This window comes from Marmota flaviventris, chromosome 1 (assembly GCF_047511675.1).
Source record: "Marmota flaviventris isolate mMarFla1 chromosome 1, mMarFla1.hap1, whole genome shotgun sequence".
Classification (NCBI taxonomy): domain Eukaryota; kingdom Metazoa; phylum Chordata; class Mammalia; order Rodentia; family Sciuridae; genus Marmota; species Marmota flaviventris.
The window spans coordinates 157,798,734-157,818,028 of NC_092498.1; the positions used below are offsets into that span (position 1 = coordinate 157,798,734).

Here is a 19,295-nt window from a genome sequence, read left to right on the forward strand (position 1 = left end):
TTGTAGCACAAGGAGCACACCTGACTTTCTGGTCATAACAATGTTCTCATACTTGCTTTAATTTAATTTATTCTTATCTCGCCTAGAAGAGATACTCAAGGGTCCAGTTACAAGGGTCTCCATAGAGCAGAGTTTACAGATTATTGTTCGTGAGGCTTCCAGGCCTGTCTCTCTAAGACAGGGTTGGCAAGGCTGCCCTGGGGGTATGATAAGACTACAACTGGTGGAAACTTGGCAGGTGTCTCTGGCACAATGAGTCATTTATACCTGGTATGTCTTACTGCCCAACCCAGGCTGCCCCTTGTCTTCTCAATTCTAGCCTGCTGCTCCTTCATAGGGACTGTCACTCAGCTAGCCACCTTCTTCAGCTTCTGCTCCACACCTCCTTCACTTCCCTGCTTATCTTGCAAGGATACCCTACCTCCACCTATTTGCAGCCACTTGGGGCCCATGGCAGGACCATGTCTGGGTGGAGCTCAACCAGAGGAGGGAAATGTGTCAGAAGAGAACAGATGTTTCCCAAGGTACACTCTGGCTTCCTGATAGGACAATGCAGGTCCTGCATTCTGGTTCCTGGAAAAGCACAACTGAGCCTCCTCCATCAGAATGGATTGATACGGGTTCTATTTGGATAATAGGATGATTTTCTGATCTTTCCTCAGTTCCCTGCCCAGGCAAGAGGGTAGCCTTCCCTGGGACCCAACAGAGATAGAGCCCTACTGCAGGGCTCTTGGGGAGGGGCCAGCCTGGACACCTCCTATACTTTTTCTCTCTCTTGACTGGGTGACACCAGGTGGTAGGAGGGCATATATAGATAGAAAGGCAAGGCTGGCTGAACCTGTGTCTGGGGGGTCAACCAAACCATCAGGCTGCTGCACAGCCTGTGCTGCACTGTGGGAGGGCACAGAGGTTGAGAACCGCAGGTCACTAATGGAGACAATAACAGTATGTGTAGGTAGCACTGCTTTGACTTTAATGGAAGCATGCCCATGACAGATTAAATACTTGGGGGCATCTCTGCTGACTTCTGCTTTGCCCCTACACAGAGATGAGTTGGGAATCTGCAGCCCTTCTGGAAGCCACTCCTAGCCCAGCATGACTATGCTGCGCTGGGAACTGACCTTGGGTTCTTCACTCCAAAATTAGTCTCCAGAGTCAAGAGCAGACCTCCTGTCACTGGTCTGTATTCACAAGTCCTGGTGGGCAGAGGGACTCTTTACATGGACTTCTCTTGAGAGTTGTGGGGCAGTGTGCAGGGGAACTCCCTTATGCCACAGTAATTCTGCCAAGCCCCCTTCACCATGTCAGAGGGGCCCTTATAACAGGAAACTACTCTTGAATCCATAAGACCACAGGGGCCAGGCTGAGTGTTCCAAAGCCCATGCCCAGCTCTGAAGTTAACCTTCTAGTCTCCCCATTACTAGTTGATGCCCAGGTCCCCTGTCTCCTGTAGTGTCCCAGTCACTTCAATCATGGCCTCCCACCCAGGAAAAGGTAAAGCTTAAAAGGGGATCTATTTCACTATTCCAACCCTGTGGGTCCTTTGTCCACATCAATGAAATGAGGTTTTTGGGGTCCCCTGCACCTGCTGAGCTCCATTTGGAGGCTCTGAGCACCCTGATCCTTGACTCCACAGGAACAGCTACACTGCAGACACAGGAATGTCCAGAGCAATCTTTGCAGTGGGCCAACCAATCTGGCATCATTTTCCATGCTGGTTTGATATCAATGGTGCTCTCAAATGTCAGCACCCAGCTCTGCACACTGCTTGTCAGAGATGTGTGAGGCCAGAGAGTCTATGATGTCCAGCAGCAACTGCTGACTCAGTGACCGCAGTGTGGGTAACTTGGAGACCTGTACAGATGACCAAAATGCCAAAATGAGACAGAACCAGATTCCTAAAAGGGCCAAGGTGGGTGGCTGAGTTCTTTGGGGCCCAACCTTCTCTGGGCTTGGGCTGACTCTGAGGACCAAACAGTGGCCAATGGGTATAGTTTGCTTGGCCCAGCCCAGATGCACCCCCCACCTCCATGAAGTACTGATGAGGAGGGCTGAATTCATGAGCTCTGGATCAAGACAGGCCCTGACCTTGGTGAACTGGTGCACAATGATATGGAGGCAGTGCCGCTTCATGTCCAGTGCCTGTGTCTTGTCAGCGGCCTCCAGGATCTGCAATGGCAATAACTCTGAGGCACTGTCCCACCTCCCCTACCCCCAGAGGGAGAGGTGGGCTATACCTGCAGCACATTCTGCACAGTCACATTCATCTCCAGGTTCTGCTTGCAGTATGCCTGCAGCCGATTGTTGTAGAAGCCATAGTAGTAGGGGGCAGCAAAAAGGTAGCTGGGGGCTGGTTAAGGAGCCACTGACCAAGGGAAGCCCATATGCCCACCCAGCTGCTGTCTCCATTCTCCCCTAGGAATGTGCTTCAGGAGCCTCATACACCAGGGGCTAGGGCTTCATCCAGATGCAGATACTGGCTGATTCTCTAAACAGGTCTTATTCAAGATCCAAAGAAAACCACAAATCTCATTCTCTCATGCACATCTGCAGAACTTCTCCATAGCCTCACTAGCCAACAGGCATTCTAGTACCTCATGTTCAAACCCCACTGAAGAAGCTGGAATGTAGCTCAGTGGTCAAGCAGTTAGTTGCCTGGCATACATGAGGCCCTAGGTTAGACACCCAGCACTGCAAAGAGTGGGGGAAAGGTTTTGACACCACTGAAGTGAAGTAAGAGAAATCACTTCCTATCTGCCTGCTTGCCTGTTTCAGAGAACAATGGCCAACACTGTTCTCCCAGGATACGAACCCTCCCTACCAGCTGCCCATCTGCTCTAGACACCTTGCACCAGGCACTGAGAAATCTTCTAGAATGCAGAGATGGTCCACCCCCATCTGGCCAAGACAGGGCAACAGGACCCCAAAGTAGCCCAAGGGCGGGTACTATGACCCCTCAGTGCTGACCAGAGAGTGTCTTGAGTTATGAGGATACAGGGAGTCCTCAGGCGGCATGTTGACTTCTCCATAGTAGATGTAGCGCAGCATGGACTCAAAGGCCTGCCTGCTGGGCACCATCTCCCCAATGGAGATGTTCACCTGCCCATCCTCAGGCATGAAGGACCGGAACATGGCCTCAAAGTAGCTGTGGGAGGGGGGTGCAAATGCCCATCTCTCAGAAGAAGGAAGCCAACACCTGGGCTCCACCCTGCCCTCTTGTATAGGCCTTCGACCCACCTAGAGCGGGCTGCCAGGATGGCCTTGTGAGCTGGCCGTGGATGCCCATCTAGCAGTAGAGTGATGTCACAGAATTCTGCACCTGCCCCCTCCAGGTATGCTTTCATGTCCTGGATCAGAGATGTGCCTGGAATGTAGATGTGGAGGGACCCTGAGCAGGTGGCCCCTCCACACCCCAAGCAGACTCTGATCAAAGGGGCTATTTTATATTCTACTCTCAGGACCCCACAGGCACTGCCTCTCCACATGTCAGCCCACATGGCTGCCCTGTACAAAGCTTCCCAAGGCCAGATGAGCCTCCAGTCTCTATTTTTTCCTCTCAGTTCCCCAGGCTAGTTGGACCTCTGCATTCCCAAAGATAGTCCCAAGGCCTGCCACTACCAACATCTGATTTTCCACAACTTGGCCCACTGTGTCCTCCTTTGGGCCTATCACTTGACCTCTGGTGTCTCCAGATATGACCAAGAGTCAGTGGCAAGGGTCAGCATGGGCTCCAAGGAACATTGGGAGAAAGAAGGAGCCTGTAACATCTCTTTCAGAGTGAGAGGAGACAAGAAAGCACTGGGAATATATGAGGCTGTTCTCAACCATCACTGTATCTAAAACAAATGTTCAGTGGCTGATCACTGACCCTGAACCATCAGACGTGATGGTCCAGGCAGAAAGAAGTACCCATGTTCAACCCAGAAATGGGCTTAGGGAATCCAGGCTCACTGCTGCATAGCCTGCTATGGAAAGCCCTGGGGGGACTGGGGAGATTCTATGAGGGAGCCTGCTTTCCCCATCCATCCCTGCCCCTGTGCCCAGCAGCACATGGCCACAGATCCACCCCGTGTCGCAAGAGCTTAGCAGGTGGCCTCCATGGCTCCTAAGTGTTTTACCCAACACTATCCATCACTCCCCACAGTGCAGGGTAATAAGGGCTCCCTACCAATGTCCATGGGCTGGTCTGAGGAGGTGCGAGGGGGTGGCTGTTGCTTCCGCCTTACAATCTCCACTATCAGTGGGGATGAGAGGCGCTCAAATTCCTTCATCATGATCACCTGGTTGAAGTGGGACTCCTTCACCACGAAGTTCAGGCAGTGTTCCTGGGACAGACAGGCCCGGGCAGGCAAGTGGGGTCAGCCCAAGGCCCCAAGCTGGGCAAGGGGCTTGCTGCAGGGAGCAGAGTTGGGACCCAGCCTGAGCATGCATGCCCCACCCCATCCAGCAGAGCCCCAGGCTGGCAGATGATCCCAGCAGTAGCACTAACCCCTGCCCGCACCTTGAGCTGTCCCAGCTGCAGTTTCGCAGCGCTCTCACACACAACCAGTACATTCTGCAGGTCCACAGAAGCCTCAATGTATTGCCGACACAACTGTTCCAGGCGGCACAACTGGAAGCTTAGCGCCAACTTGTACACATCCATGATGAGCAGCACATCCTCCACATGGCCTGCACCCAAAAGTCCTTGAGCCTTAGGGATCCCAGGAAGGGAAGCCTAGGGACACAGCCCAGGGCTCCCTCACAGATGAATTTGGGTCAGGACTGCTGAGTGTCAGCTGGGTCCCATGCTGGCTGCTGTGATCACATGTAATCAAGAGTGTCCACAGCCTCTGAGCCTCAGAGGGTCTGTCTATAATGCCCTCTGACTAGCACACCCACCTTCTAGCTCTGTTGTCACCCCCTGCCCTGTTACTGTACCACCCACACACCACGCAGACCTTTCCTTGGGTACTTGATCTTGTCGGTGTACAGAAACAGCATGAGCACCTCAAAGGGTCGGGCCTCAGCCTCCCGAATGGCCACACGCAGCAGGGGCAGCCGTGTTCCACTAGGAACCTCCCTGGGAGCAGGGGCTGCCTCCTCCTCTAGCTTCTGAGGGGAAAAGAAAGGAGCTCAAGGGAACCCCAGTGAATAATGGACACAGCTACCCAATTCAGCAGTAGAGGGAAATCTTACCTGAGCCAATCGCTCACGTGCCTGCATGATCTTCCTGCGGAGCCAGCGGCTCCTTGCCGTGACAATGGCCACGTGGCCTTGCACACACTCTTCCTTCTACATAAAGAATGATATATGAAGGGTACAGGAACCTCATTCCAAGGGACAAAGGCCAGCTGGCTAGGGAAGTCACCACTATGTGGTCAGCTGGGCCTCAGAGAGAAGTTCCCACTCAGCAAATGGGGCTGGGCTTAAGGAAGGGCACCCACCTCACCCAGCACGAACTCCACATCACAGAACTGGCGGCTCTCCCACAGCCGCCCATAGTCTTCATGCAGCGTGCACTTAGGATAACAGGAGAACTGCAGAAGAAGACCCCAGTGCTGCCATGCAGGCCAACCCTGAGGCTCCTGTCCAGCCTATGCTATCCCACAGAGTGCAAAGGCAGACAGGCCTGGCTGAGGAAAGGGAGGAGTTATCTCTCTACCTACAGGCATACCTTGCTCTGGGCCTCAGTGCCTGCAACTCCCCACTGGTTCCACACCAGCAGGGTACTCTCACTGCCACTCCTTGCCTTAAGCTAGTTCCCCAGACTTTGGCAGGGTTGTGGCATCTCCACTGCCTGGACCTAAGTACTCATGCTGGCTCCATCAGTATACCTCTATCTTCCACTGTCCCATGGACTCCTGCTTGGACCACATGTTCTTCCAAGTGTGGGAAGAAGCTGCCATGGAAAGTAGTGTCAATCCAGAGTCTACCCTCTTCTAAGCTATGGGTGTCCTGGAGGTCCCAGTGCTCAGTCTAGCCAGGCTGCATCTACCAGGTCAGCTTATTCCCTCACATTTCCCTACCCTGCTCTGAAGCTGGGGGTCTGCCTGGTCCATTCTGCACTGAAGGTCAGTGACCTACTCCTAGTGTCACCTCAGCCTTCCCTCAACCTAGAGCCATCACCCCCCATCACTGGCCTTAAAGAGGCTTCCATCCCATTAGGCTCAGTGATCAACAGGCACCCTTGGACAAGCCCTGCCCCTACCTACTGGGCTTCAGTGTTCTATCACTGGGGCTTGTCCATCCCAGTAGGCCCTACAAGTTCATGAGCCACATACCTGGAACCTGTACATCTCCCCACTGCGGATGTTGTTGTCCACGGTGCCCCCAAAGATGTACATGGCATCAGAAATGACAGCAGCTGCATGGAAGAGCCTCCCGCTGGGCAGCTAAGGAGGGTGACAAGTGGGCAGAGGGGAAGGGATGGGGCATAGTTTCCAGCACTGGGGTTGGTGGTGGCTAAGCCATGGGCAAGGATATGACTGTGAAGGAGAGGCCAAACAACCCAGTCTCTGAGATTACAAATTTCCTGAGTGCAACTGCAGACAACAGTGGGAGCCAGGGCCATGTAGACGAGTGGGGTAGAATGAGATATGAGACCCTCAGGATGAACAGACCCCAGAGGGCAAAGTCTGGAGCCCCCAGGGACATTGGTCCAGCCAACAGAGCATGGGCTCCTGGCCCTGTGCCTCCTTTGCTGAGTGACTCTAAACAGTTTTCAGAGCCTCCTTCTCCCTATCTGTGACAGGTTCATCATAGTATCTGCTTCAAGGAGTGATGGAGCCTTAACAAGTGTCTCTGCCCCTTACCTCTGAGGCTGGCTGGCTGGGCTGCTTAGGTAAGGTAGTACCAAAATCCAAGCCAAACACATCCCGGGACTTCTTGAAGCTACCCCGCTCCTCAGAGGTCAGGGTGGGTGCTTCCTCGGAAGTGGAAGCTCGCTCCGGCACCTCAGCCCCACCAACCTGGTGGGGAGAAACGTGGGCATGTGACCAGTCAGCAAGGGCTGGGTAGGCTGTCATCCCTGCCAGAGCATGCTGTGGGTTTAGAAGGAGGGAAAAAGAACAGGATGAGGGCTGTGAAGGTGAGCCCAGGCAGCAATCAAAGCAGGTTTCCCCATAATGTTTGTAGGACAGCAGCACAGTACAGACAGAATGGAACATGGAATATTAAAAACCTGAAGACTGCAGAAGGGGCTAGAGCCAGAGGGGCAGGCATTCAGGGCTGAGGGCCCAGGGTGTCCTGGCCTTGCTCCTCTTGACTTTCTGGAACCCTGGGAGCCCCCTGAGGCTGTGAGAGCCATTGGCATCCAGCCAGTGGGTCAGGACCCCCTGGAACCCCTACTCCATAGCTTGGTAGTGCTCACCTCACTGTCAGAGCTAGGCTGGACAACCTCCCAGGTCTGGAAGTCCACATCGTAGCAATGCAGTTCATTGGGAAGAGTGTTGTCAGCTGCACCCCCAAACACATACAGGTGGCGGTCAAAGGCCACCATGGTGTGTCCATAGCGCCGCTGTGGGGGCGGCGGGGAGCCCCGGAGCAGGTGTTCAGTGGGGATACGTGTCCACCTGGAGCACACAACAGTAAACTAGTGCTGGGGTAGGAATTCTGTTCCTTACCAAAGCCTCCCCACAACAAGTTCCCCCTGTGAAGTCCCCTGCAACTCCTGTGGTGACCATCTCAGGATCCCAAGGGAGGGCCTGGATATGGGTCCCCAGAATTCCATGCCCTGTTTAGCTCTGACACCACCAGCCTTGTCCAACTTCATGGGGTCCTGAACAAGCCCCCCTCCCTCTGACATGAAGCAGGAAGCAGTGATGGTATGGGAAACTGACCTCTGGGCAGTTTGCTCTCTGGGGAATGGAGTTGTGCCATTGTGGGTTGCTGAGCAGACTGCCAAGTCCCCACTCTGGATCTCACATGCTAATGCTGCTCCTACAGTACCTCCAGCAAATTGTCTCTTTTGCTAAGTAAGTTGAAGAACCAAAATAGATCCTGGCTAATAGATCCATGTGGCTGTATGCTGCCAACCCCTGCCCATCACCCAAAGAGGTTTCTCTCCACCAGGGATACCAGCCCTTCCTCCTACCTATCCCTAATCTAAAGGGCAATTACTGAGTCACCTCCAAAGCCCATGTTCCCTCTTTTCCATTCACTCCCAGTGACAGAGGACAGAGCCCCATCACAGGGGAAAAGTCAACTGGCAGCCAAGGACAGTGTAGGACAGAAGTTCTCAGGGCCTGGGCACCTCTCCCATCTTCTGCCATCACAGGACAGCTGTACCAGTCCCATTTGTTATTGGTAGGACTGATCAAGCCACTCACAGGGCAGGAGTTGTCCTCCAGAGGGAGGCTCAGCCAGGGTTCCTGGTCCAGACCCTATTTTGCTGAGCTGCAGCCATACCTGAGGGGCCTGGTGGGTGTGCCACACATCCCTGCTCCAGGCTATATATTCCTGCTATATGTGAGAGCTTGGAAAGATGGGCTACCATGGCTATCAGAAACAGGCTAGGACATTAACTATGCCTCCTCCCCAAGCAGAGTGCTTACGTCTTATCCTTGAATTCAAACTGGAAGAGGTTGTTGGTTATCTTGGCTCCACTCTGTCCTGAGAATACAAACATCTTGTCTCGGCACACAGCCACAGGGAAGTTGCAGCAAGACGGTGGGATCTCACCACTCTGGGCCACCTGGGATGGGGGTGCAACTCAGTCCAAGGCTCTCACAGGACCTCAGCTTACATATCTATGTACTTATAGGGTGGGACCTTCATTCTTGAAGCTTTGTGAATGAGGGTTCATAGACCAGTTTTTGTTGAACAGCTTATAACCCATCTCATCCACATATGTGAGTATGGTTTTGACCAGTGGGGGTTAAAACCATGAGGGTAAAATCATTAGAGGTTAAAAATCATCCATTTCTACAAGGAAAGGAAAGTCCTAGGGGAAACTCCAGTAATTAGGACACCAGAGAGCAAGTTGTCCTCACTATGTTCAAATAAGTGTAGATTAGACCAGACTCATATACATCATCATAACACACAGTACTCTGCCCATCCATAACTCAGTGTCATACCCCCTGCCTTTTTCAGTAATGGGGACTATATCCAAGGCCTTGCACGTGCTACACAAGCACTCTACCACTAAGCCACATCCTCAGCCCGAAGACTTAAAAGTCTTCAGTCACTGTGCAACTGGTGCTAGAATTGGTCCTGAGGTTCCTGCCAGGTCATGGAGGACAGTGAAGCTGGGCTTTGGCAAAGGCAAGAAAGCAGCCTCTGTTGCCACCCTACCTTGGCTTCTTGCACCCCCCAGCAGCCCTTGTCTTTACCCCAGCAGCTCTCTGAGCACCTCACCTCCTCCCAGCACGTGAGTTCCCGATCCTGGAGGCCAATCGTCCACATGTCATTCAACCTGCATTAGGACAGTGGGATCAGATTCCTTTGGATCTGGCTGATAGGGTAGACCAGGCCCTGGCCAGGGCAAATGAATGCAGGGAAAAACAACCTGCCATGTAAGTAGGGGACTACCTGTGAAGCTTTGACATGGGAGCTGGGTGTGGGAGCAGGAACTGCACCAAATCCTTGCCATTCCAGGTCCCCTACCCAGATATGAACAAGTAACCTCATATACAACATCTGGCACAGTGGAACAGGGCCACAGCTTCTTCAGCTATTCTCCCCCACAGCAAGGAGAAGACTGTAGATACCACAAAAATCACCACTACCACTGTATCACTAGGAATTTCTACAATGCTAAAGTTTGGAATGAGCACATACTATTTTTGTAATCAGAAAAATATAGCAAAACTAATTAACTAAATTTAGAAGGAAAATGCCTGTGATATAGGCAGGAACCTAAGGCTGGGTCTGTGCCCTGACACTGCCCACCCACCCATGTACTGAGCCCCTCAGGGTCCCTCTTCCTGGTGGTACCCAAATAACATCATCTGATTAATCAAGGGGCCACAGGATTAGTGGCGGGTCCCACTCAGCAGTCTCACCTCCATTTACCCAAATTCCTCTCCTCCAACCATGCCCCCTCCTGGGAAACCCCCAGAGTAGCACTCAAAATCCACCGGGCTGACCTTTCCTAGACTGAGCTCTCAAATTCCAGGAAAGCTCACTGTGTACCTACGTACATTCAGAGATGGGGTACACAGGCCAGGCCACTGCCTACCTGGCATTGCCATCATAGCCAGCGAAGATCCACAGCTTGTCACTGTACACCGTGGCCCCATGAGCTGACCTGGCAACTGGCAACCTAAAGTGAAAAGGGAGTGAAGAAGGAAGCCATCCAGTAAAGGACAGAGCTTACAGTCCCACATAGTGGGATACAAACCACAGCTGAACTGCTAAGGTCACATATTCCTGACAATGGGGCTCTGAGGGCCACTTCTGGGGCACTGGGAAGGAGCAACAGAACCAGAAGGTAGGTTTGTGAGGCCTGGATGATAGCTAGATACAAAAACTAGATGTAAGGCTGGGGATATGGCTCAGTGATAGAGCACTTGTCTAGGATGCATGAAACCCTGGGTTTAATGCTCAACACCTCAAAAACAAAAATGAAACTCAGATGTTCACAGAGGCAGAGTATTATCTTTCAGCTTCCACAAAATACCAAAGGGGGTACTCACAAAGCAACACATCAGGTTTCTTCTAAAAGAAGGGCATCCAGAACTGAATATGGATACCTGGGGTAAGTGACCACTCCCGACTATCTGACTACTTCATGCCCTCAGGCTCTCCCAGCCTTGGGCTCCCTGTCTGAAACATAAGAGAAAGCCAAGTTCAGGCCTGCTGCCATCCAGGCTCCTCCTAGTCCCACAGGTCTCTCACCGTCCTTCAATTTTCCACTCTGTCCACTGGCCAGTTGCAAACTTATATTCAAAGAGGTCATTTTTATTCTTCAAGTTAGAATTGGAATAAATGTCTCCAGTGTAGCCCCCTGGTAAAGAGAGAGCAAAAGTATCACACTCATGGCATATCTTCAAACTCCAGGATCTGGGACAGAATCTGGCCCCACCTGAAGTGAACCAACTGGAAATCCACCTATAAATTACTGGGGCAACAACTATCTGCCTGCCTTGGTATTGGGCTCTAGGGATACAGAGATAAACAGGACACTGTTTCCTGCTCCATCCCTCAGAGAGGCAGATGAACCAACCCCATGGGCTCAAGACAGTTAGGGAAAGGGGTCCCCTGCCCAGTATAGGAGTTCAAAGCAATTCAGTGGACAAAGCTGAGGAGTGAACAGAAAGTATCTGCTAGGAAATCTAGGATATGAGAAGACCCATCTTAGGAGAAGGCTGGCAGGAGGACAGGGCAGCTGTAGGCCCAGCAGGGAGTAGAAGGCTACTTACCAAAAACAAACATGCTGCTCCCATAGACAACAGCTGAGTGGTGGTATCGAGGGGCTGGTGGGGTGCCAGTGGTAAAGGCCCTATAGTAGGTACAAGGGTGGTATCACCAAGATCAGCCAGATAGTCCATGTCCCCACAGGGTGTCAACCCTCACACTTCAATTTTTTAAATGTCTCTTTACTACCTAGGCTGGCCTTGAGCTTGTGAGCTCAAGAGATCTTCCTGCCTCAGACTTCTGAGTGCTAGGACTATAGGGTAGGCCATGGCACCTAGTTTCCTTTTAATTTTGCATTTCAAAGGTGATGACTTGCTGAATGTGGGGATGTAAGCCTGTAATTCCAGAGGAACACAAGTTCATGGCCAGCCTGGGCAATTTAGCAAGACCCTATCTCAAAATTTCAAAAAATAATTAAGAGTGTAGATTAGGAATAAAGTGCCTCTGACTTCTATCCCCAACCCCCAATACTGTTAAAAAAAAAAAAAAAAAAAAGTGGCACATCTGATAGAAACTTTATTTTTTATTATTTATTTACTTAGTACCAGGGAATAAACCCAGAGGTGCTTAACCACTGAGCCACATCCCCAGCCATTTTTATTTTTTATTTTGAGATAGGGTCTTACTAAGTTGCTTAGGGCCTTGCTAAATTGCTGGCTTTGAACTTGCAATCCTACTGCCTCAGGCTCCCAAGCCACTAGGATTAGCCATCCCACTTGGCTCATAGAAACTTAAAAAAAAAAAAAGCAATGGGCACCAAAACTCTTGCATAATTCCATTGTCAGAAAATCACTATCAATAGATAGGAGTCCTCCCTCCATAACTCTGAACCATGTCTGTGAAGAATTTTATTTTTTTTTTTAGTTATACATGGACACAATTTATTTATTTATTTATTTACTTATTCATTTATTCATTTTTATGTGGTGCTGAGGATCAAACCCAGTGTTTCATATGTGCGAGGCAGGTGCTCTACCACTGAGCTACAGCTCCAGCCCCAAAGAATTTTTTAAAATTAATTAGTTATAGATAGACACAATGCCCTTATTTTATTTATTTTTTATGTGGTGCTAAGAATCAAACTTAGTACCTCACACATGCTAGGCAAGTGCTCTACCACTGAGCCACAACTCCAGCCCCCAAAGAATTTTTTAATAAAATTAATGAGATGGATATTTTGTAACTTGCATTTTCAACTAGACAGTAGAATATCACTAGTGACCCCATGCCACACTAGGACTGACTAGGGCCATTCTCAGCAGCTCTAAGTATTCTGCAGCATGAGGTCACTAAATTTTATTTACTGAACTAAAAACCCATTTGCACTGATTATTTGGTGCTGCTCATTTTCTGGGAAAAGTTTGACAAAGAATTATAAAGTCTTCAGAGTGATTTCCCTCCCAGTAGTGGGGTATTAATGCCAGGGCCTTGCACATGCTAACCAAACACTTTACCATTCAGTTACATGCCCAGCCTTTTTTAAATTTTATTTTGAGATAGGGTCTCATTAAGTTTTACAGGCTGTCCTTGAACTTGGAATCATGTGTCTTGGCTTTCTGGGTAGCTAGGATTACAGATGTATAGATGTATGCCACTACAGCTAGCCTTAAGAGTGATTTTTCCTTTTCTTTCTTTCTTTTCTTTTTTTTTTGGTGCTCTACCTCTGAGCTACATCCCCAGTCATTTCTATTTTATTATTATTATTATCATTATTATTATTTTTACCAGGGGCTCTTAACCACTAAGCCACACCCCAGCCTCTTTTTTATATTTCATTTAGAGACAAGGACTCACCAAGTTGCTTAGGTTCTCACTAAATTGCGGGGGCTGGCTTTGAACTCATGATTCTCCTGCTTCAGCCTACTGAGTCACTGGGATTACAGGCATATAATATGGCACTTGGCTCTATTTTTGAAACATGGTCTCTATAAGTTGCTGAGGTTGGTCTCCTGCCTGAGTTTCACAAGTTGTTGGGATTGATTACAGCAGTATAGCACCACACCCGGCTCTTTAATGACTTTAAAAATTAAAATCAATCATTTAACAGCTGTATCATAAAGAGAGAAAAAACATATCTACTTCTACAGTTATTCCAAGTGCTATCAAAGCTCCTGGGCATATGGTAGGTGATGCCAAGTGGTGCAGCCCTGTGTAGCTAAGGGTTCTGGCATCTTTTGAGCACTGACATCCTCCTCTGGCAAAAAGGACAATAAGACCCCACCCCAAAGGGCTGCTTGGGACCAAGGGAATGGCCCACAGAATAGAGTGTGGTGCCACAATGGGCTCCATGGGTTTGTGTTTCTGTTGAGAAAATGGTAGAGCTCAGAAAGCCCAGTATCTCCTGATTCTAGGAGATACTTCATATTTCCCCCTCAGCTGTGAGCTGCTCCCAGGCAGGGGCTGGACTACTGCGGATGGGCACAAATATGCAGTGTTCAGAAAGGGCATGTGTCTCTCACTGGAGGCCACACAGCTGAGACAGATATCTGTGTAGAAGGGGTTGGTAAGGGTGTACATGCTGAGATAGGGTCTCAATAAGTTATACAGGCTGTCCTTGAACTTGGAATCATATGTCTTGGCTTTCTGGGTAGCTAGACCCTAACCCTACTGCCAGTGTGGGGTCTCCTGGCAGAAGATGGGCCCCATGGAGCAGGGAAGGGAGAAAAGATGTTGCTGCTAGCCGTTGGGTGGCTTCCTGCACCAACACAGAGTCAATCCTGAGAGGACTCATTAACTGATACTCTCCCCTGCCTCAAGTCAGATCTCACAGGAATCCCTGGCCCAGGAGAAGTTCTGGTAACTGAGGGGCTCTCCTGCAGCAGAATTTGGGGACTCACAGACAGATCAAATAGACCCCTTAGTTTCAATCACAGAATAATCAATCACAGTGGTAGTTAGAACAGAAACCCAGGAAATGCAGGAAAATATTCAGAGATTCTGGTTGTGACATCCCAAAGGCCCAGGGGCTCTGGTTCTTTCCTCCTTGATCCTTCTCTCTGATTCTGCCAGCAACCAGTCCCAGCACAGCACAGAAGGAAGGACAGAGTCTTAGAGCATGGAAGGCTGCCCACCTGCACCAGGAGCAGTCCTTCACATCGAAACGCAGGAGGTCATTGAGCATCGTCTTCCTAAAAGGCAGCCAGAGAGAGGGTGGCATTAGCCAGGTGTGCTTTGTGGGGCATTGCCCTACCAGGACTCTAGAGATGGGTATTGCATGCAGACCTTGCAAGAGATAACAGAAAGGGCCATTTTGGGGTGGCTCACTTACCTCTGGACCTGGCCAGGGTAAGACAACCAACTGATGCTTGAGGGACAAGAGTGATGACTACCAAGAAGGCTTCCCAGTTGATATGGGAACCAGGGCTGCCACACAGGCAAGGTTAACCCACATGGAGTCAGAACCAAAGCATGATCCCAGCCACCAGGAGCCTACTCATGGGCTGCCATGAGGATGTGAAATAGTCCAAAGGCCAGACTCATCATTCACCCCAGCCTCAAGAATCCCCACTCACTTGCCTTAACCTCCTTCCCTCAGATGCTGCACCACCACAATGAGATGCTTCTCTGCCTTTCTCTGATCTTTCTAACATCTCTTTACTAATTGCAAAACCAATATAACAATTACATTAAATATACAATAAAATGGGAAACAAATTCACTGGCCATTGTACCACCTTACAGGGCTGCAAACCAACAGGAGCCCAGCACCAGCTTTAGGTGGGACTTATGCCAGGTGCCCCCTACGGTCTCATTCCATCTATACTAGATGGGTGACCTCCAAACTCTATTTTATAGAAGAACAAACAGCCTGGGAGATAAAGGTTGTGCCTGGGGGCTGGGGTTGTGGCTCAGTGGTAAAGCGCTGGGTTCGATCCTCAGCACTTCATAAAAATAAATAAAATAAAGGCATTGTGCCAACTACAACTAAAAAAATTTTTAAAAAATAAAAAAAGTTGTGTCTGAGACCATACAGCCAGGAATTCAGGAGCTGGCAAGTTAATGTTGTGGCTAATTCCTTCCCATCCTCCTTTTTTCCCCACCCCATCCCCAATCCTGCCCCAGGAGGAGGCCATCTTTCTTTGATCTCGTTGATCTGACAGTCTACTGGCAGGCTACAGAGTTGCAACCTAAGGGAGATAAATTTCCTGTTTCCTTCTCTTTTTTTTAAATTTTGAAACAACATTTTGTTAAATTGCTGAGGCTGGCCTCAAACTTTCAATCCTCTCATTTCAGCTTCCAGAGTCTTCATTGGGATTATAGGCATGCATCATCATGCTTTGTATATACAACACCTTGTAACCTGTTTCTTAGTGTCTCCTTTGTTGAACAAAAATATGGGAGAAAAAACTGGGCTGGGGATATAGTTAAGTTGGTAGAGTGCTTGCCTTGCATGCACAAGGCCCTGGGTTCAACCCCCAGCACCACAAAAAAAAAAAAAAAATTATGGGAAGCTAGAAACCAAACCAAAATAGAAGGTATTCATGCCAAATGCTTCATAAACTGGAACTTTAAAGAAGCAGAGAGATCCCAATACAGATCAGTTTTTCCTAAAAACAATTAATTCCAGTCTACCTCCTTTAGTGTAATAAGGAAATCCTCTCTGCTTTAACCCTTATAAAAAAGGTAACCTGAAGTAACCTAATGTTAACCAATCAGCTTTTTGTTCAGTTTCCTTGTTCCCACCTTACAAGATCCATTGGGTTGCTCTTGTCCAGTGAGAACTCTCATTCTAATCTGTAGAATGGAGGCTGCCTCAATTCATGAATAAAAAATAAAAGCCAAAGAGCTCTATAATTAATTAGTTGTAATTTTATATTATTGAAAAAAAATTTTTTAGTTGTTGATGAACCTTTACTTATATATATGCAATGCTGAGAATTGAACCCAGTGCCTCATACATGCTAGGCAAGAACTCTACCACTGAGCCACAATTCCAGCCCTGCGGTGATTTTATCTTTTGACACATCATAGCAAAGACTATTCTACTTATTGCTCCATAGTTATTACACAACTACCCACTACAGAATACTCCTGAGGACAGAGGTTCCCCATTTCCCACCTACTACCCTGTGATTGACATCAAGGCCTTTTTTGGTTTGGGAGATTCTTGTTAAGGCTCCAATAAATATCTCTGAGTAGATGCCACTTTCTTATTTCATCCCACTTTTTGACATTTATTGAGTTGTCTAGGTGCTAGGATACTGGGATGAAAGGAGCACAGGCCTTGACATAGCAGAGGACACAGATTATATCCAACATCTGTGTGCTTCAGGGACAAATGGAGGTGGCAAAAGGTAAAGGAAGTGAAGAAAGGCCTTACTCAAAGGGAGGATCAGAAGAGAGGCAGGAAGTGTGAAAAGGAGGGAATGGCCAATGCAAAGAGCTATTGTAGGAGCATGTTGGGAACAACCTAAAGGTATCAAAGCAGCCACAATGGCCCTGTGCAGCAAAGGAATAGGCAGAGGAACAGTGGGAGGCACAAGTGTATAGGCATCACAGACTGTCACGAGAACTTGGGCTTCTATTCAGAGAGGTAGAGAGATGTCACAAGGTTATGAGTTGAGGAGGAATATACTTTGACTTGTATTTGTAAATAGATCCCCCTGACTGCCCTTGGGAAAAGAGACTAGCAGAAACAGGTTGGATACCAGGGGGTCATGGCCAAGGAGGCCCTTCTGTCTAGTGTGTAGGTCGTGATATGATTGCAAATTACCCCTCCAACCTCAGGTCAGTGCCCCCAAGGAGTCCTACAGGACTAAGGCTGCAATGCCCTTTCTGGCTTTTTTTTTTTCTTTTTTCTTTTTTCCAGGGCTGAGGACCGAACCCAGGGCCTTGCGCGTGCTAGACAAGCGCTCTGCCACTGAGCTAAATCCCCAACCCCAACAATGCCCTTTCTGGGCTTCAGGCCAGGTTCTGAGGCTGAGAGGCAGAACTAGGACTCATGAGCAGGATGGATAATGTATAGACACTCCACCCTCAGCACAGAGAAACTAACTACAACTTAACTGGTGGCAGTTCATGTGAATGGAGGTGTGCCCACCAACTGAACATTAGATCATTATCAAGTTATTTGCTAGGAGTCTATGCAATACAGGAAAACATTCACAAAAAAGTGGAAGATGTACAAAATAAATAAAACTGCTCCATACTTTTTGGCTGCAGAGTAAGCATGTGGATAAAGCCCAGAGGGAAGTCTGGGGAAAGAAAAAAGTGACTGGCAAGGCTGGCAGCAAGGGTACATATGTGTTTTTCAAAGCTACATCTAGGGCTGGGGTTGTGACTCAGTGGTAGAGTGCTTGCCTAGCATGCTGAGAATCGAACCTAGTGTGGGGAACTGGGTTTGATTCTCAGCACTGCATATAAATAAATAAAATAAAGGACCATCAACAACTAAAAAATATATATTTTTAAAAAAGCTACATCTGGGGCTGTGGTGTGGCTCCGCAGCTGAGTGCTCGCCTTGCATGGGTGAAGCGCTGGGTTGATCCTCAGCACCACATAAAAATAAATAAATAAAATAAAAGTAGTAAAAAAAAAAAAAAAAGCTACATCTACTCACTCAAAACAAGAGGGACTGAGCATGCGCTACCCACCAAATGCTGTGAGGAGGACTTGAGGGCAGGATCTCATTTAATTCTCACCACAATCTGCAATGTAAATGCAGGTAACCCCAACGAGGGTAAACTAAAGCTTACAGTACTTAGCTAATGTCTGGAAAGATAGCAGTGGAGCTCCACAGGTCCAATCTGAGACCACACTGCTTCTCCCTACCTGGTCCAAACACCTGATACTTAGACTCACCCGTTGTCCCCACCAAATACATAGATGGCATCTTTATAGGCCACCACTGTGTGCTTGCTGCGCCTAGAAAGAAAAAAGAGGTGGATGGTGGTAAAGCCAGGACACTAGTGGGTGGCACCCAAGGAATGGGACTACCTGTGGTACTGCCACAGAAGTTAGAAAATATCTCTCAACTGCCAAGATCTACAGAGACCTACGTTCCACCACAACCCCAAAGGACCCTGTACATGGGGATGCTCGACACCACCAGAGGATTTTCTAGACTTCCCACCCCACCACAAAGCTAGTGGGACCCCTACTATAGAGAAATAAGAGTCACCCAACTCTGGGGATTAGCTAGAAAGACCTTTCTCTGCCCTGGACACCACCCGACCCACTACCAGATTCTACTCCAGGACTTGACGCCCGAGCCTCGCCCCAAGGCCCCATCCTGGGACCTCCTCACTCCCAGTGCTTTCAGAATCCCGCCGTACCGGGCACCCACGAACTCGTCGCAGGGCGGGAGGCGCCGCCACCGATGAACTGTTTCGAAGGGCCCGAAGTTGAGCGTCAGGTATTCGACACTGTCTGAGCAGCTGTGGTCAAAGTCCACACTCGGAGCTACCTTGGAGCGCGCCCCACCTGCCAGGGCCCCGGCCCCGATCGGGCCCCCGGAGCCACCCGGCCCAGACATCCCGGGTGCACGCCGGATTGGCCACCCTGTCTGCAGGTCTGGCGGCCACCGCCCCGACCGCCAGAAGGGACCACATTTCCCAGCGAGCCCTGCGCCAACGGCGCCGCACCTCCGGCCAGCGTCACGATTAAGGCAACCCACACTTCCCGACGAGTCTAGCACTCCTCATGACAGCTGGGGTAAGTGTGGAATCTGGTGGCCGACCTTGCCGGGAGCGTGTAACATTGCGGAAAGCACTTCTGGCGAAATACAGGGCCTAGGTTTCCCCTTCCAGTAAATGCGATGGCTCCACCCCAATCTGTCAGGACTGCACTTCCCGGCGCCTTCCAGGCCCACCCCGCCGGTTAACCTTAAGCGGCGGCGGACTCGAAGTTCCCGGCATGCCCTGCGCCTACGCGTGGCTCCTGCTTAGATCGTCTGCAGCTTCTGGGATCCTAGATGGAGGGTTCCGGGTCGCTGGCGGCCGAGGTGTTTGTTCTCT

The 19,295-nt window shown here is 49.6% G+C and overlaps 1 protein-coding gene across 3 annotated transcripts; it reads right to left on the reverse strand.

The window, feature by feature from the left end:
- Window positions 1-950: 950 nt before the first annotated feature.
- On the reverse strand, window positions 951-19,289 carry Lztr1 (leucine zipper like post translational regulator 1). 3 transcript variants are annotated; one of them, XM_027924253.2, is made up of 21 exons: window positions 18,615-19,281; window positions 18,142-18,204; window positions 14,412-14,468; window positions 11,346-11,425; window positions 10,822-10,930; window positions 10,163-10,246; window positions 9,340-9,397; window positions 8,535-8,674; window positions 7,352-7,553; window positions 6,795-7,022; window positions 6,264-6,374; window positions 5,427-5,519; window positions 5,179-5,274; window positions 4,941-5,094; window positions 4,502-4,671; window positions 4,169-4,325; window positions 3,238-3,364; window positions 2,996-3,145; window positions 2,238-2,343; window positions 2,089-2,169; window positions 951-1,854 (listed from the first exon to the last, which is right to left on the reverse strand). In XM_027924253.2, exons 1-21 carry the CDS (start codon window positions 18,812-18,814, stop codon window positions 1,738-1,740), a joined length of 2,583 nt encoding a protein of 860 aa, XP_027780054.1. In that variant the 5' UTR covers window positions 18,815-19,281; the 3' UTR covers window positions 951-1,737. The 3 variants fall into 3 exon arrangements, 2 of the variants coding, with proteins under 2 accessions (XP_027780054.1, XP_027780055.1); XM_027924254.2 differs by having other exon boundaries at window positions 6,795-6,950; window positions 18,615-18,905; XR_003581096.2 differs by lacking the exons at window positions 951-1,854; window positions 2,089-2,169; window positions 2,238-2,343 and having other exon boundaries at window positions 3,056-3,145; window positions 3,238-3,347; window positions 18,615-19,289.
- Between the last annotated feature and the right edge of the window lie 6 nt (window positions 19,290-19,295).

Coding starts and splice junctions, on each gene's coding strand:
- Lztr1 (XM_027924253.2), bottom strand. CDS start 18,814: ATGTCTGGGCCGGGTGGCTCCGGGGGCCCGATCGGGGCCGGGGCCCTG. Junction 7,554..8,534: donor TTTGAATTCAAGGATAAGAC/GTAAGCACTCTG, acceptor TGTGTGCTCCAG/GTGGACACGTATCCCCACTG. Junction 4,326..4,501: donor TGCAGCTGGGACAGCTCAAG/GTGCGGGCAGGG, acceptor TGTCTGTCCCAG/GAACACTGCCTGAACTTCGT.